Source organism: Camelina sativa, chromosome 15 (genome assembly GCF_030686135.1).
Source record: "Camelina sativa cultivar CO46 ecotype springtype chromosome 15, ASM3068613v1".
Taxonomy (NCBI): Eukaryota; Viridiplantae; Streptophyta; class Magnoliopsida; order Brassicales; family Brassicaceae; genus Camelina; species Camelina sativa.
In genome coordinates, this window is record NC_141894.1 from 4,298,047 (window position 1) to 4,314,439 (window position 16,393).

The window sequence follows — 16,393 nt, forward strand, 5'->3', positions numbered from 1 at the left end:
GAGAAATCATTTTAGGGAAAATCGTAAATATGTAATTTTTATAATAAATACATATATTTAGGGGGTGTTATCTGTCTGTGATTTTAATAAAGTTTTAAAGATTTTCAATGTTACGTAGAATAATTATTCAGTCAAGATTTTGTTATACTCTTTTAAAGTTCAGTGTTATTAGTTTGTGATTTATAAAAATTCATTTAAAATATCAACAAATCTGAGATTACTGGATTCAGATATTTATAAAGTTAATAAAATTTTGTGTTATTAAATTAAAACAAAAAATTATAGGATTATTAAAGAATTCAATTATTATGTTATTGGTTTATGATTTTATACATTTTTCAAAAAATAAAATTATGTAAAATATGATAAAAATATATAGAGAGATTCTTTGGAATACTTTGCAAAATTTTAGAAAACTAATCCACAAAACTATTAAAAAATCTCTAACAATCTTTAAAAATATTTCACTTATTTGTTTTTGATGATTTTGTTGAAATTTTCAAAATTCTTTATAAATTAAAGTTCAATAACACCCTTTAATCCTCTTATTTACTTTACTAAACAACAATACTTTTTTTTAAAAGTGCGCAAATCAACTTTTTTTTTTTTTTTGACAATCTTGCGCAAATCAACTTATATGCGCACAATGTGGCCCAAAATGCTTAAAATTCTCTACTTGTTTTCGCATTTTTTTTTTTTTTTTACTGTCAAAAGTAGGGTCAATACACTGATACAGGACTCGGAGTCGAGGTCACAGCATGCTGACCAGAATCTAAGCCCAATTGGTTTTCATGTATATGTTGATGTGGTTGCAAAAGGTCAATGATTCGAGGGTGAACAGACTAATTAGTATGTCCACCATTTGAAAATTCAGCTTAAAAATTGTAGTTTCAAAATTCAACTTTCGATAGATCCAGGAACTTGAGAAAGATTGGTCAAAATAATAAAAGGGTCTAAAAACATTTATACTTTTTCAAAGCAACCAAAACATTTATAGTTTGTTCAAACCTGTCTTGTACCCTTCATCAATGATCATCATCATCATATATATATATGTACATCACATCTTATCCGCCCCTACACACACTTGATCATCGTCAACCAAAAATCACCACATATATACTCCTATACTAGATATCATCATTAATCATCCTATACACTTGATGAACATCATCAAGGGCAACACATGTCCTCCTATTGAAACTACCAATCCTATATATAGATGCAGAAAGCGAAGGAGTCCAAGTTCCGTCGCTTCTTTCACATTGTATAATGGACATTCGAGAAAGAATAAGACTGTATGTTTTATGAAAATCCGGTTTAAAAAATTGGGTAAGAATTTCTTAAAATCCCAGCATCCAATGGATTCAGAAACTTAGAGCTAGATTTTTTTAAAAAATGGTTTTTAGTTTTACATAACCAGCATTATTAGCTACTCCATTTTAGATGATTTTGGAAGAAAGAGACTGCTTTCATAACATTTAATTAGGAAAATTAGGTTTTTGAAACTTTTTCATCAACTAAATAAATTGCCATTCAAGTTTCTTTAAAACCCAAATCTTTACCAGAAACCAAGACTCTAAAACCCTAGACCAAAAAAAAAAAAAAAAAAAAAACTTAAGCCTTAACATAGTTCGTCAAAGCCTGCTAAAACACCCATCATCATTATCATCACAAAGGCCCGACGTTGTTTTGGGGATAATAGTTTTGACACGGAGGAATTTGGCCACCAAATTCTGGCTGCCCGCCCATAGGCTTCAAGTTGGATCCAGGGACGGTTACGTTTGGCGGCCGCACATCTCCCAGAGTCATGTCATGGATACTCGAGCGTTTCCCCTTCTTCCTATCAGAATTTTGCCTTATGTAATACTTCTGAGCATGGCTTGCCACTTGCATCGGATTCTTTGACTTCACACATTCCCTCGATATGTTCTTCCAATCTCCTTTCCCGAACTTCTCTAGTCCTTCTAGAAACAACCTGAAAATCACATGAATCAAACCAAAAAAGTCCATAACCAAGATCACATTAAAACGAACTAACAATTATATCTAACAACTATACGTTCATCACCCTTACCAAAAACAACCCTAAATCATCAACCGTTACCATACCATAGCAAGTTCTAAATTGCATAGTACTTTCCCTAGTCAAAAGTACTAATCAAACCCTAATTTTGTAATCACTATAGCGATCGAGATAGTATTTTTGACTAACCTCTGTTCCTCTGCTGTCCAAGGATTTCCCTTCGCTTTCTCCTTAACCTTGTTATTGGACTGAGTCACCTCCTTCAGTGACTTGTAATCGTCCTCTTGGTACCTAGGCAAGTCAAAGTTATCCGATTGGATGAGCTCAACATCGTCGACCAACGCCTTGTAGTAGTAATACACCTCATTGATCGGTTTTTTCACAAAAAGGGCGATGTCCTCAAAAAAAGTCGGCGAGCTTTCGTCCCGGTATACGTTCAGAGCTTTCTCAAAACGCTTGTCATCATCCCTCGACCACCCTGGATTCGAACCCATAGTAAGTATCCAAGAAAAAGAGAGAGAGAGATAGATAGAAATCTAGAGAGATCGCTAAAGATCAGGAATCTGATAGAAGCAACAAATATAAATCCTTCTCAAGGCAAATTTTATTGAGGGTTTTCTCGTTTCCTATCAGATTTATAGTGAGAAAATAATAGGGAAAATTGCACAATTATCCCTCATCTTCACTTTATTTAACAAAAGTAACAGACGATTTATTTTTGTTTCGTTCTTAACCCCGCATATTATTTATCTGACTTATCAATACTCTCATTCTTTGAATTTTTTTAAGCGTGTTGATGCGTACTGTTCATCACAGAAGAGCAAAAAGAGTTGCATTAACTTCCAGTACAAGAAAGAGTTCAATTTATATACTTCTTATAAATTTTGGTCTTATTTCATCATGATCATCACCCTATACGCTTGATCATCATCAAGTCAAAACACACATATACTCCCTATACACTTGATATCATCATTAATATCATCCTATAAACTTGAACATCTTCAAGTGAAACTCATATCCCCCTAGCTATACCGAAACTACGTACCAAACCTAGGAACACGCTTGTGTTCCTCCGACGTCCACTGCGGAATCGAAGCCATAGAGTAGTATCCAAAGAAAACGAGCAAAAAAAAAAAGAGATCGTGAATATTTCAAGAATCAAGAAGATCGTTTTTGTGGAATCTGTTACTGAAGAAGAGCGAGCGCGTTGTTTGTTCGTTTTGATTTTGAGAAGCTGAGAATTTATAGAGGTTGGAGTCGGCAAATTAAAACGTAGGTGAAAATTACAAACTTAGCCCTCAGTTTATAAAAACAAACACGGTTTCGTATCTAAAACCGTAAATTGACCCATGAGCTCATAGAAAATAAAATAGCTGACCACAAAAGTAAATAAAATATGGTTTACAATACATAGATGCAAATCCCAAATTCCTAAGGGATTTACCTCACACTTCAAAAAAAATAAAAATCAAGGGCCTTCAGTATCGTTAGGCTTTCAATTTGTTTTGACAAAGCATTTTTATATTTAGTTGTTAAATACGGTCATAAAGATATCACTTTGAGTTGGAGGGCTTAGCATGGTGAACGAACAACTGGCTCTTGTTGTGGCTGCCACTGTGGATGAATTAGCTCTTGTTGGCCTGTCGAAATACTTATGTGCATTCATTGCAACTTGCATCGGGTTCTTGGTATCCAGTAAGATAGCAATTTTACGCCAGTCTTTCCCATACCGCTTTAACCCGATCAGAAACCATCTGCATTACAATTTTTCACCATTTTGTATTCGTGAGAATTATATATGAGATCAGCCCATTTTTAATCATGTTTCACAATGCAAAATTAGTTAATGATCAAAATTGACTCAAATACGTCTAGCTAGATCCACATGATATTTTCGCTAATCTATCAATATCACTTTATCAACATGTATGTAAATGTAAATTCCACTAAATAACAAAAAAAAAAAAAAAAATCTGAACTCATCAATCATCCTTATATATATATGTATGTACTTACTCGTGTGTTTCTTTACACCATTTAGTTCTCTCTGCCTCGTAGGAACTCTGAGCCTCATTTAATTCATTAGGAAAAGCTACTCCTCGTAAAAGATCGTTGACCATTTCCTCGTAATGCTTCTTAACATCAGGCACCGGTTTTTGCAAATACTCGGCAATTTTCTCCAATCGAGTAGGCAAAAAGGCAGAGAACACCACTAGTGAATCCTTGAACTTCTCGTTCTCCTCTCTCGTCCATGAATTTTCAGCCATGAATCCCAAAATAAATTAGAGAATGATGAAGTTGACAACCAAAAAAAATGTTTATGAATTTGGAGAACTATATGTAATATGTAGATAACCCTTGTAAGGGATATATAGAGCAGCTTATAAATTAACTCAAGTAACAAAAAGATAAGTATATGACTTGTCCTCTCTCTAACTGAGGTGTCTTAAGTTTTTCTTCCTTTTTTTCTTATATTAAAAGGTAACTTGTCTTCTCTTTGTTTAATTTCTTTTCCTGATTTTACTGCTCATTCATTTAGTTACTTAGTATATATCTTTTTATTTAAAGTTATGTATTTTATTACTTATCAAGAATGAAAAATATACAACCAAATACATTATGATATGTACATATTTGTGGTTTTGACACATGGTAAAATTTTTAATTTAAATATATAAATATGTCATATTTATAATACAAAAGTTCTAGAAAGTGAAAAAAAAATATAACACAAAAACAAATAAATACTCAAATTTTTAATTTTGTAAATTAAGAACAGTACTTTCCTTGTTACAAAATAAACAAAAAGTTGTTAATTTTTTTTTTGTTATATAGTAGATTTTTTTCTAAATCCATAGAAATACTAAAATTTCATTAACTATAAGAGTCAAATCGGGATAATCCTAAACTCTCAACCTCGATAATCGTGCTAGAAAATAATCTCGTTTTATGAAACCTTGTGACATAGAATCAACCAACGATCATATGATGGATTTTTCCCTTTCATCTCCGAAGCATGCAGCTAAACTCCTTGTAAAGTGTTTGATGTCTCTTCACATAAATTAGGGGCAACAGACCAACAGTAATCAATCATACTTTTTTTCACCAAGTTGTGAATAAATTTGTCCAGCCACTAGTCCCGGTTACTTCTAGTCATTGTGACACTCAAATGAATAACACGATCCGACGATCGTATTCGTTGATTGCAGTCGTTAAACAAACAAGTTGTGAATATTATCAACAAGTTGTGAAAAAAACAATATCATAAACAACAATTAAGCTAAGCCATTACCGGGAAAGTGGCAAAACAAACAAATAAAATTATGTGCTTTGAAACATTTTTAAAATAAAATATTGTGAAGACTAAAACGGATTAGTGTCTTTCTAGACTATGCTTACATGATTTATTTATTGCAAATTAAAACTAGGTTGACCAAAAACAATAAGATACTAAGGTTGTGAATGGTTGCAGCGGTTGGGGCGGATAAATCCATCTGCTGATCAAACCGTTTTTTGTTTACTATTCATTGTGTTTAGTCCGCAGTAGTGCGGTCTACAGAAAATAGAAACAAGACTGCAGCGGACCAACTGCGAGCCGTTTTTCTCTACAAATAGAGTTGGACCGCAGCGGTCTGCTGTCCACACTTAAAACAGAACAGTCTGATCTGCAGACGGATTTGTCTGCCCCGACCACAATTACCATTCACACCCTAAATTTAGTGTCCCCAAATCTTCTAGTAATAATTACACCCAAAAGGCAAAAAGCATCACTCCTTTCTTTTTTTTTTGGTGCAAATCTCTCTCACACATTATAAAACCACTGCTTTCAAAACATTATACAATCCGATACATATTGATCCGACCGAATCCTAAATGGAGGCCCAATACCGCAACTACGGCGGAGACACCTCCTTCTCTAGCCTCCGTGTTTACCTCAACTCACTCTCCGACACTCCTTCCCGCTTCTCCCGCCGCGCCGTTTCCGTTTCCACTTCCTACGACGAGATGAGCCGCGTACGAGCCGTCTCCGGCGAACAGATGCGCCGCACTCTCCGTTGGTACGATCTAATCGGACTCGGAATCGGAGGAATGATAGGCGCCGGTGTCTTCGTCACCACCGGCCGCGCTAGTCGTCTCTACGCTGGTCCATCAATCGTCGTCTCCTACGCAATCGCCGGTCTCTGCGCTCTCCTCTCCGCCTTCTGTTACACCGAGTTCGCCGTCCATCTCCCCGTCGCCGGCGGCGCTTTCAGCTACATCCGTATCACATTCGGTCAGTAACTACATACAATACAACACTCTCCCGCCCAAAAATCAAAACTCACCGTTTTGTTCGTTTACAGGCGAGTTCCCCGCGTTTATAACCGGAGCGAATCTGATAATGGACTACGTGATGTCAAACGCCGCCGTTTCGAGAGGTTTCACCGCTTACCTCGGATCCGCTTTCGGAATCTCAACGTCGGAGTGGAGATTCGTCGTCTCCGGTCTCCCTAACGGATTCAACGAGATAGATCCGATCGCCGTTACCGTCGTCCTCGCCGTTACTTTCATCATCTGTTACAGCACGAGAGAGAGTTCTAAGGTGAACATGATTTTAACGGCGTTACACATTGCCTTCATAGTGTTCGTCATCGTTATGGGTTTTTGGAAAGGAGACGTGAAGAATTTAACCCGACCCGATAACCCGGATAACCCGTCCGGGTTCTTCCCTTTCGGAGCTTCGGGTGTGTTTAACGGAGCTGCTATGGTTTACCTAAGTTATATAGGATACGACGCCGTTTCGACAATGGCTGAAGAAGTAAAAGACCCGGTCAAAGATATACCAATGGGAATCTCTGGCTCAGTCGCAATCGTCATTGTACTTTACTGTTTAATGGCTTTGTCCATGTCAATGCTCCTCCCCTACGATCTGGTCCGTAACGTTGTACATTAATAATGTGGTACTTTTTATTTACTAATTTAGTTAATATTTCTATTGGTTTGGTAGTAATGGTATGGTGTGTATGTACGCATATTTAGATAGATGCTGAGGCACCGTATTCGGCGGCGTTTAGTAATTCGGAAGGATGGGAATGGGTGACGAAAGTGGTTGGGATTGGAGCAAGTTTTGGGATATTAACGTCGTTGTTGGTAGCCATGTTGGGTCAGGCTAGGTACATGTGTGTGATCGGACGGTCAAGAGTGATCCCTACTTGGTTTGCTAAGGTTCATCCCAAGACTTCTACTCCAGTCAACGCTTCCGCTTTTCTTGGTAACTTTTGTCCTCACTCACTCTTTAAACATTTTTTTTGTTCTTGCTATTTTAATTAACATCTAATCATATATAGGAAAAAGGTTAATTAGTTTTCAAAGGTTATGTTGGAGTTTTGCTTATGTTTTTTCTCTGTTTTTTATTTTCATGAAAAGATAAAGAAGAGACAATTGGAAAGTGGGGGACATCCCATTTTTTAGGTTTTTTGTTTGTTTGTTTGTTTCAATGATCGATCTTTTTTGGATTGAGCGTAATGTCAATCATACTTTACACGTGAATTTGCATACATATACGTGTAAGGAAGGGGGCGAAAACAAAAGAATAACAATCTTCCTCAACTGAATTTGATTGAGATTGTGGTTTTGTAGCTGTGTGTAACTGTGTCTCTCTATATTAATGTATGCCGCAGTCTTATGTTCTTTTGTGTTTTTTTTTGGCTTTGGGTCTTCATTTAGAGCATCGAATACGATAAAAATGTCGCCCTCGTGTTCACCAAACGGGTTCAAAAGGTTTTAATTTTTTCAACGGTTTTGATTGTGACTTATTGTTGAGTCTCTTTGGTCTCTTTTTGTCCTTTATTGAAAATTGATATGTTCAGCTTTTTTTTTTCTTTGGTTCAAGGCACTCAAATTTCCGAACTTTTTGCAACGTTTACGCATAAACATCTTTAGGTCAGGTCATCATCAGTCTGCATAATAATGTATATATAAGTTCATCATTATTGGTGCGTAAGATCTTGGAATCATTATTTATATTATGTCTGCATAATAATGTGAGTTTTCCCCACATAATTTGAGTCGTGGTAACGAATCAATACCCACTTTATTTTGTTCATTTGTTCCAAAGTTAAAGTGCTCATCTCAAAGTCTTGGATACTATATTTTATAAACCAGGAAACTCAAGTTTGATCTATAACCTTTTTGATCAAAGACCAAGAGAGAGATCTTTAACGTGGAATAAAAACTCAAAATCTTTCCTAAATAGGTGTCTTATTCACCAAGTGAACTAGTGGAAGTGATTCTTGCAATATCTTTATTTTATTACAAAATCAACTTTAGACATCTTGGAATATATCTGCGTTATCAAATACTTAACTGGTTGATTAAACTCGCTAAAGAATGCGGATATCGGCATATCCTTTCTGCTTAACTCTTTATTGCTATCTACACTGTTTATTCAGGAATATTCACGGCAGCTCTCGCCCTCTTCACCGACCTAAACGTCCTCTTAAACCTAGTCTCTATTGGAACGCTCTTTGTCTTCTACATGGTGGCGAACGCCGTTATATTCCGCCGTTATGTAGTGGTCGGATACACCAAGCCATGGCCAACACTCTCCTTCCTTTGCCTATTCACCATAACCTCAGTTTTTTTCACCTTAGTGTGGCAACTCGCACCGCCGGGGCCACTTAGATGGTTCATGCTTGGAGCCAGTGCGGTCACGGCTATAGCCATCGTGCAGATATTTCATTGTGTTGTACCTCAAGCTATGATCCCTGAGTTTTGGGGTGTACCGTTGATGCCGTGGACTCCATGCGTTTCGATATCTTTGAACATTTTCTTGCTTGGATCGTTGGATGCTCCTTCTTATATCAGATTCGGGTTCTTCTCCGGATTGGCAGTGCTTGTGTATGTGTTTTATAGTGTTCATGCGAGCTTTGATGCTGAAGGAGATGGGTCTCTTGATTTCAAAGACATGGAAAGCCTTGAAAGAATCAACAGATCAGTTTTGTGTTAATTAAAATGCATTGTTTTAGTAAAATGAACTTTTGCTGACGATTTTGACCCACAAAAGAACTTGGTCACAATCTTGTTGTCTCTCATTAGGCAAGGTTCTCTCTTTGAACAAAAACAACAAATAATTCATTTTGTGTTAAACAAGTAGAGGAGAGAGAGAGTGGACACTGAATTGTTGATGTAACATTTGCAAAATAGGAGCTTATTCAGTGGTGAGTTTGAGGTATGAACTGATGTTATCATGTTTTAGTTGCATATAACAAGGTATATTAAATGTCAATATGTCATGTAGTTTATTTTTTAAAAAGAAAGAAATCTGAAGTTAAAAAAAAAAAAAGCTTCAAAATATGTTTGCTTAAGAGAAAAATGAATACATATATGTGAAATATAAACGGAAGTCAAGGCAAGCTGTGCCGAAGCTAGTGAAGTCCATTTTCAGAGTAGTCAAAACCTTCACTTTCTTTGCCTTTCAAAAAAAATAAACACTTGAGTTGAGTGTTATTTCTTCATGTTCGTTGACTTCCTTTTCTTTTTGTCAAAGATTTGTATTTTGATTTTCAGTCTTTTGACATTCGCTTTACAGATATAATAGAATATTTTATTATCCTCTAAAAATTATATATTCAAAACCCACTAAAATGAAGACAACTCCAAAAATATAACTTAATTAATATCCTATCATTTTTTTATAATGAAATTTCTGTCAAGTTATGTGATCAAATAGTGTTTTGATAAAATGGATAGAGATAATATGCATAAGTTTTGATACGAATATTAGAAGATAAAGATGTCAATAAGTTTAGAAAAGGGATGAGACTTTTGAGTAGATGCTAAAGACAAGACAACAGTAAGGCTTGGCCATTTGCAAGATCGTTATTATATACTCCACCAATAAAAAGTAAAATAAAGTTTATTCCATCCGGTTATGTCGAAAATGTAGGTGGTCCACTCTGTTCAGTTAAAAATCATGGATAAGGTAACGAAAAAAGACAACTTCTACGTGTTTGCTCGTAAGAAAGCCCATTTATTTATTGGATCTTCCTGTCCCATGGGTGCACAAATACAAATTGGCCTCATATTAAAGCCCATTTAAAATAAGTTGTATCGGGAAACTAAAGTCCAAATACGTCTATGACGTGTAATATTACTATTGGTTAAGATACACTGTGTTAAAATAGTCCCGAGTATAGACGAGTACAATCGTAGAACCCTAAACATTCGTTGAGGAGTCTCTTATTAAAATAGTCCACAAGCCTTTCGCCAGCTCCCTTCTTTTGCTGTCTACTGTTTTCTTTTGCCGCCGCGTCCACAGGCTTCTCTACTCTCCAGCTCCGGCCAAGCCTTACAGGTACGTTCTCGTTACCTTTAAACCGCATTTCATAATAGAGGATTGGAACACATAAGAAAAATCAGTAGTCTTGTGCCTAATTTTTGATTTTAACATTTGCGATTTGTGTCTGAGAAGTTTAGTCTTTGATTGTGTTAGATTCATATAGAAGCTGTGAAAATTCATTTTGTATTTAAGATGCAGGTTTGATTTTTGAAGTATTCAATTTCAATTTTGTGTTCCAATGCAGCTCAATTTTGGATCTCTCTTGATTGTTTTGTTCTGCATCTCTATTAGATTGAATCATTTACCTCAAATGTCGGCATTTCACAAAATAACTGAAACTGAATACTGGTTTTGATATTCACGGCAATAATGTTTGATTCATCTCTGATGCTGTTTCAAAGTTCGAAGATTTTGACTTGTTGGTGTCCTAACAAAAACCTGAGTCGTAGTTCACAGTAAATAACACTATTTGTAGTTACACGAGCCTAAGTTTAGTAGTCAGAAGTTGACGTATCTGTGGGTTGTCTTAAATTTGTTGGGCGCAGGTAAGCTTGTGAAAAAAGATGGGTCGTGTACGTACCAAAACAGTGAAGAAGTCGTCACGTCAGGTGATTGAGAAGTACTACTCACGTATGACTCTTGACTTCCACACCAACAAAAAGATATTGGAAGAAGTCGCAATCATCCCATCGAAAAGATTACGCAACAAGATTGCTGGGTTCTCCACCCACTTGATGAAACGTATCCAAAAGGGTCCAGTCCGTGGTATTTCACTCAAGCTACAAGAGGAAGAACGCGAGAGAAGAATGGACTTTGTCCCCGACGAGTCAGCCATTAAAACCGATGAGATTAAGGTTGACAAAGAGACACTAGAGATGCTTGCTTCTTTGGGAATGTCTGATACTAGTGGGTTTTCTACAGTTGAGCCACAAGCTTTTGCTGCACCCGGCAACAATTTGTTTAGCAGGCCACCAAAGAGATACTAAAGGAGTCTTAGAAAGACTGAGAGAGAGTTTGGTTAAATTGGTCTAGTATGGGTTGAATCAACATATGGAATTTACAGCTCTTGCTTTTTGTTTTTGACTTTGTATTTTTATGTTCTTATTATCATTTTGACTTTTTTTGTTTTGATTTGAAATTGAATTCAGTTGAAAACCATACTGTGATAATTCACAGAAGCTTTTCATATGTGATTAGCAAAATTGAAATTGGACTTTACTATACATGTGAAACTCATAAACAAGAGAGAAAGGTTATGTTCGTAATTATATATGAAGAGTCAAGGACATAATCGTCCAATTAGATATTATATTTTTCCAGTATCGTCGAAATTGGAAGTCGCCTCTCTGATGGCATTGTACTACCGACCTCTTCTTCTCATACATCATTCAACTTCTCCGTCTGTGATTCCTTTTTTCCGAAATTACCCTTCAAAACCTCTCAAATTCTCCAGCCTGCCCTTCCTCCACCGCTGCCCTTCCTCTGCTGGGTGTTGTTGTTCTTCGTCGTCGTCAATGGAGTCTCCTCCCGAAGGTTACAGAAGAAATGTCGGTGTATGCCTCATGAATGATTCCAAAAAGGTGATGATGATTGATGAATTCATCGGAGACACTCAGCTTCTTCATCTTCTCTAATTTTTTTTGGTTTTTAAGCTGATGATGAAAGGTTTTGGTTTCTCAATTTTTAATTGCAGATTTTCACTGCCTCGAGGTTGGATATTCCCAGTGCTTGGCAAATGCCTCAGGTAGATTTGAATCTGTTTCTTCGCTAATTCGATTCAAAATGTTATAATGGGGTTTTGTTGTGGAATCAATTGGTTGAGTAGGATCGTGTGTTGATGTTGTTTAAATAGGGTGGAATCGACGAGGGTGAAGATCCAAGAGTTGCAGTTATGAGAGAACTTAAAGAAGAGACTGGAGTTCACTCCGCTGAGATTGTTGCTGAGGTCTTTTTTTGCTTCTTCAAACCTTACATATCAATCAATCAATCAATCAATCACTAACGATGATGATTGAACATGTTTCAACAATTCATATTTGGCTATAGGCTCCTCACTGGATAACCTACGACTTCCCTCCTGTTGTTAGAGAGAAGCTTAAGGTCCGTTGGGGTTCTGATTGGAAGGGTCAAGCACAGAAATGGTTAGTCTTTTTTTTTTTGGGATACTCAAGACAGAGATGATCAAGAATCATGTCATTTCACTTCGGTTCTTGTTCACATATTTTGAGTATTCTCAGGTTTCTTCTGAAATTTACTGGGAAAGATGATGAAATCAATCTTCTTGGTGATGGAACTGAGAAACCTGAGTTTGGTGAATGGTCCTGGACTTCTCCTGATCAAGTCATTGAACAAGTGCGTACAACTTTACTACTTCTTTGTATTCAGCTTCAACTTTTATTAGATTCTACCACTTCTCTCTACTCATCGTCTTCTTCTATTTCCATCATTATACAGGCAGTGGATTTCAAGAAGCCAGTGTACAAGGAAGTCATGTCAGCTTTCGCTTCTCATCTTTAAACAAGAAACATTAAACTTAACGAAACTCAGAGAATAAGCTGTTCTTGACATAATTTGCTTTTTTATGAACAATCCATGAATAAAAATACAATTCTGGTTCCCTCTCGTTTTCTTACTTTGATCTAAGCAAAAGTGTGTGAAATCGTATCATGTTCTTATTTTCTCATCAAAGATCCTCTCGATTTGATCTGCAACAACCTTAGCAACAACCTCAGGAGCAAACTTCTGTATCATGTCATCTCTTCCACGCTTTCCTTTAACCTTAGCCTCATCCTGATTATTCATTACATGCCTCATTAGAACCCTAAGCTTATCCACAGATGGCTCTGCCCATAGATGCCCTTCAAAAGGACCTTCCGTCACTTCACTCATCTCCTCAACCACCAACGGGTAACCATTCTGCTCTGTCAGATACTCAGTTGGTCCTGACCAGTTCGTTGTTATCACAGGCAAAGACATTGCCATAGCTTCCACTATCGGTCTTCCCCATCCTTCGCCTCTTGTAGGCAACACAAACGCATCAGCTGCTTTGTACAACCGAGGTAAATCAACTTGAGCTATGTGTTTATCAATCACATACACATAAGGGTAACCATTTCGAGTCTCTTCCATATTCAAATCTTCCACGAAATCTAGAATCTTGTTCCCGAAATCGCTGTCTGAGTGATACGCGTTTGTCAGCAAAAACAGAGCAACACTGTCACTACCAGAGAACTCTCTGAGGTAAGCTTTCAACAACACATCCCAACCTTTTCTCTGCTCCCACTTAAACACACTCAAGAACACAAACCCCAAACCCGACTTCTTCATCTCAGAACCCAAAACCAAATCCCCAACAGCCATCAGATCCAAAGGCTCATACTTTAAAGGATCAAAGAAGGCGACATCAACAGGCTGCACAATCTTGACAACTTTAGAAGAATCAACCCCACTTTGTACAAAAGAAGAGACATGAAACTCAGTAGGAACCCAAACATGATCCATCTGGTTACATCGCTCCACATGTTCTTGATTAACTCTATCAGTTTCAAACATTGTTCTACCAATTACAGATAAGAAATCATCGTAACCAGTAGGAGGACAAGGAAGAGTCTCGAACAATGGTGGATACCAAGCACCAGGCTCACTATGACAAACAACGATCGTCTCGTTGGGTCTACACTGTGTTCTATACATTTCTACCGCTAGCTCTTTAGTCTCCTTAGCTAAACCATTCCAAAACTCTACAGATTCTAGATCGCCATGGTGTTCGATGGTGATTCGAAATCTAGGGTTTGTTAGATGTTGACGAAGTGATAAAATGTAAGACCAAGCTTCTGAGCTGTAACCACCACTTGAGAGAAAAGGAGCCATCCATAACACGCAATGTGAGGTAGACGAACCTGGTTTCACTGATTCGGAATTGGATTTGGGGGATCCGTCGTAGAACCCTAGAAGATAGCTATAGATGCGGTTCGCGGAGAAGGTGAATCTTAGACTCTGGACTTTGTAGAGATCAGTCGTAGTGAAGCTGAGTACGATTATCGAAAGAAGAAGGAATAAGATCGATGAAGAGTAGACGAACGTTGAGAATTTCCATTGTCGCTTGCTCCGATCTCGTGGTGGTTGATCCATCGATGACGACGGAGCAAGAAAGAGAGAGAAGGAGAGGGAGATTCAAAGCGGCGAGAGGCCCATTAAGATATCGGTTGGCCCATTGGATTACAGAAAAATCTCAATATAAAAATCATAATATTATTAGTTCAATACGAAAAAGCCAAAAGGGAGAGACTTATCAAAGTTAAATTATGCACAAGATGAATGGGAAAATACTAAGGTCTAAAATAAAGCTTAGTAGTAATCCACTCCAATCCAACAAGAGATATGGCCAGAACTTATCCCCGGAGAGAAGCTCGTGGCACAGCTGGTAATCCAAATTCATCCTCGGCCTGTTGAATCACATTGTTGAACGGTGTCTCATTAGCCATTCATCACAAGGTAATCATACTTAAAGCATTTTGAAATCTTAAGAATTAAAAAGTAACCTGAACTCTTCCATGTGGAGCTCCATTGTGTCCTGTTGGTGCAGCAGGCAAGTTAAGCTCGCTATCGTAATCAGTTTCTGTATCGGGTTGGAGATAAGAAGGCATTCCATCTGCTTCAGTCTCGTTTCCCATGTCAGCTTCAAGAGCATCAAGCTCTGTAATACATCAAAAGTAGGTGTAAATGATTATGAGAAACGCATAGGGTTGCAAGAGATTTTATCTTAATCTTCACATTACGGAACAACAAGGAATAATACCTCCCATGAGGTCATCTTCGTCAAGGCCATCAGGAATATTGTAGCTCCTACCAAGTGTTTCTTGAATTTCAGAGCTCACATCCATCAGATCCATCATCTCGTCTTGCAGATTCTATACCATCAGAGATAATTTCAGGCAAATCAAACACCAGAGAAAAACTTGAAATCAGATAATAAAACCAACATGTTTATAAGTAACTGAAACAACGTACATCAATATCTTGAATCTTTACTGTTTTCATCATTCCTTTCAACTCCTTGTTTGCAGATTTTAGTGCTGTCATCTGCACAGATTGAATAGGTACACAAAACATTCAAACACTTAAACACATCTCTTAACTTTTTTATGTTAAGACTCAAAATCATTTATAATACGATGAGAACAGAAGATAACATACAGTTTGCTGAGCATCTTTGAGTCCCTCAGCAGCGAATGAAACTTGATCGAGATTGAACGTTTGATTATAGAGCATGTCGCGTTGTCCTTCATACCTAATTCAAGCAAGCAACAATGTAAGCAGGTGTTGTTTATTATTATCAACCACACATATTCCAATGAACAGAGTAAAGCTTTGAGAAATAGAATGCTTTAAAAGACTGACATTTTCTTCTGCTTGAGAACCCTCATAGCACGAGCTTTGACAGCTTCTTGAGCAGGACCAGGTCTAGTCTTTTTAATCTGTTCTCTGTATTTGCAGAGCTCAACATCAAGCTTCTTAATCTTATCTTCTACCGAATCTCCTCTTTTATTTATCTGACCACAAAAAAAAAACATAAAAACAAAACTCAGTTTCTTCTTCTTCTTCATTTGGATCTTAGTGGGGTTCTTCCTATAGCTCTTAAACCTTCCTAAGCATTGGTTCTCTATCTAAAATATCATCAGTCAATCCAAACTATGAAAATCTCAAAACCAAATCACATTACAGAAACGATTTCGAAGAGGAAATTTCCCAATTGAAATAAGAAACGAGAGGAGGAGGAAACCCGATCAGAGGCATCCTGAATAGACGGAGGAGGCTCTGTGTTCTTTTTCGCGCCGAAAACTCTCCTCATCTTCTTCTTCTTCTTCTTCTTCTTCTACTCCGTGAAGAAATCTTTTCTGGGAATATTCGGATGAGACAGAGAGAGAAATCGAATTTTTAAAGAAGAAGACTTGTCCTTAAAAGGGTTTCGTAATTTCCTTAATCTGTTTGGATTTTGAGTAGACGAAACTTTTTAAAGATTTGGTCAACGAGAAGAAGCTTCC

At 37.1% G+C, this 16,393-nt stretch overlaps 6 protein-coding genes and 1 pseudogene across 8 annotated transcripts; 3 read left to right on the top strand and 4 right to left on the bottom strand.

The window, feature by feature from the left end:
• Positions 1-1,508: 1,508 nt before the first annotated feature.
• LOC104704166 (transcription factor SRM1-like) lies at positions 1,509-2,625 on the bottom strand. The gene is made up of 2 exons (XM_010420300.2): positions 2,216-2,625; positions 1,509-1,978 (listed from the first exon to the last, which is right to left on the bottom strand). Exons 1-2 carry the CDS (start codon positions 2,518-2,520, stop codon positions 1,672-1,674), a joined length of 612 nt encoding a protein of 203 aa, XP_010418602.2. The 5' UTR covers positions 2,521-2,625; the 3' UTR covers positions 1,509-1,671.
• A 766-nt stretch (positions 2,626-3,391) lies between these two features.
• LOC104767424 (transcription factor DIVARICATA-like) lies at positions 3,392-4,436 on the bottom strand. Its single transcript, XM_087486911.1, has 2 exons — positions 4,046-4,436; positions 3,392-3,783 (listed from the first exon to the last, which is right to left on the bottom strand). The coding sequence occupies exons 1-2, from the start codon at positions 4,294-4,296 to the stop codon at positions 3,555-3,557; spliced, it is 480 nt and encodes a 159-aa protein (XP_087343037.1). The 5' UTR covers positions 4,297-4,436; the 3' UTR covers positions 3,392-3,554.
• A 1,329-nt stretch (positions 4,437-5,765) lies between these two features.
• LOC147926261 (cationic amino acid transporter 7, chloroplastic) lies at positions 5,766-9,102 on the top strand. Its single transcript, XM_087487661.1, has 4 exons — positions 5,766-6,302; positions 6,373-6,941; positions 7,049-7,280; positions 8,461-9,102. Exons 1-4 carry the CDS (start codon positions 5,903-5,905, stop codon positions 9,015-9,017), a joined length of 1,758 nt encoding a protein of 585 aa, XP_087343787.1. The 5' UTR covers positions 5,766-5,902; the 3' UTR covers positions 9,018-9,102.
• A 1,116-nt stretch (positions 9,103-10,218) lies between these two features.
• Positions 10,219-11,535, top strand: LOC147926262 (small ribosomal subunit protein eS17y pseudogene; annotated as a pseudogene). The gene is made up of 2 exons (XR_015581808.1): positions 10,219-10,364; positions 10,895-11,535. The product of XR_015581808.1 is annotated as a small ribosomal subunit protein eS17y pseudogene (transcript).
• Positions 11,530-12,968, top strand: LOC147926263 (nudix hydrolase 26, chloroplastic-like). Its single transcript, XM_087487701.1, has 6 exons — positions 11,530-11,929; positions 12,043-12,093; positions 12,202-12,294; positions 12,396-12,490; positions 12,587-12,701; positions 12,804-12,968. Exons 1-6 carry the CDS (start codon positions 11,621-11,623, stop codon positions 12,864-12,866), a joined length of 726 nt encoding a protein of 241 aa, XP_087343827.1. The 5' UTR covers positions 11,530-11,620; the 3' UTR covers positions 12,867-12,968.
• LOC147926264 (uncharacterized) lies at positions 12,862-14,480 on the bottom strand. The gene has a single exon (XM_087487698.1). The coding sequence runs from the start codon at positions 14,478-14,480 to the stop codon at positions 13,014-13,016; it is 1,467 nt and encodes a 488-aa protein (XP_087343824.1). The 3' UTR covers positions 12,862-13,013.
• LOC147926265 (vacuolar protein sorting-associated protein 60.1) lies at positions 12,862-16,376 on the bottom strand. 2 transcript variants are annotated; one of them, XM_087487700.1, is made up of 7 exons: positions 16,132-16,376; positions 15,750-15,901; positions 15,546-15,639; positions 15,360-15,431; positions 15,148-15,259; positions 14,891-15,045; positions 12,862-14,794 (listed from the first exon to the last, which is right to left on the bottom strand). In XM_087487700.1, the coding sequence occupies exons 1-7, from the start codon at positions 16,198-16,200 to the stop codon at positions 14,741-14,743; spliced, it is 708 nt and encodes a 235-aa protein (XP_087343826.1). In that variant the 5' UTR covers positions 16,201-16,376; the 3' UTR covers positions 12,862-14,740. The 2 variants fall into 2 exon arrangements, with proteins under 2 accessions (XP_087343826.1, XP_087343825.1); XM_087487699.1 differs by having other exon boundaries at positions 16,072-16,336.
• Between the last annotated feature and the right edge of the window lie 17 nt (positions 16,377-16,393).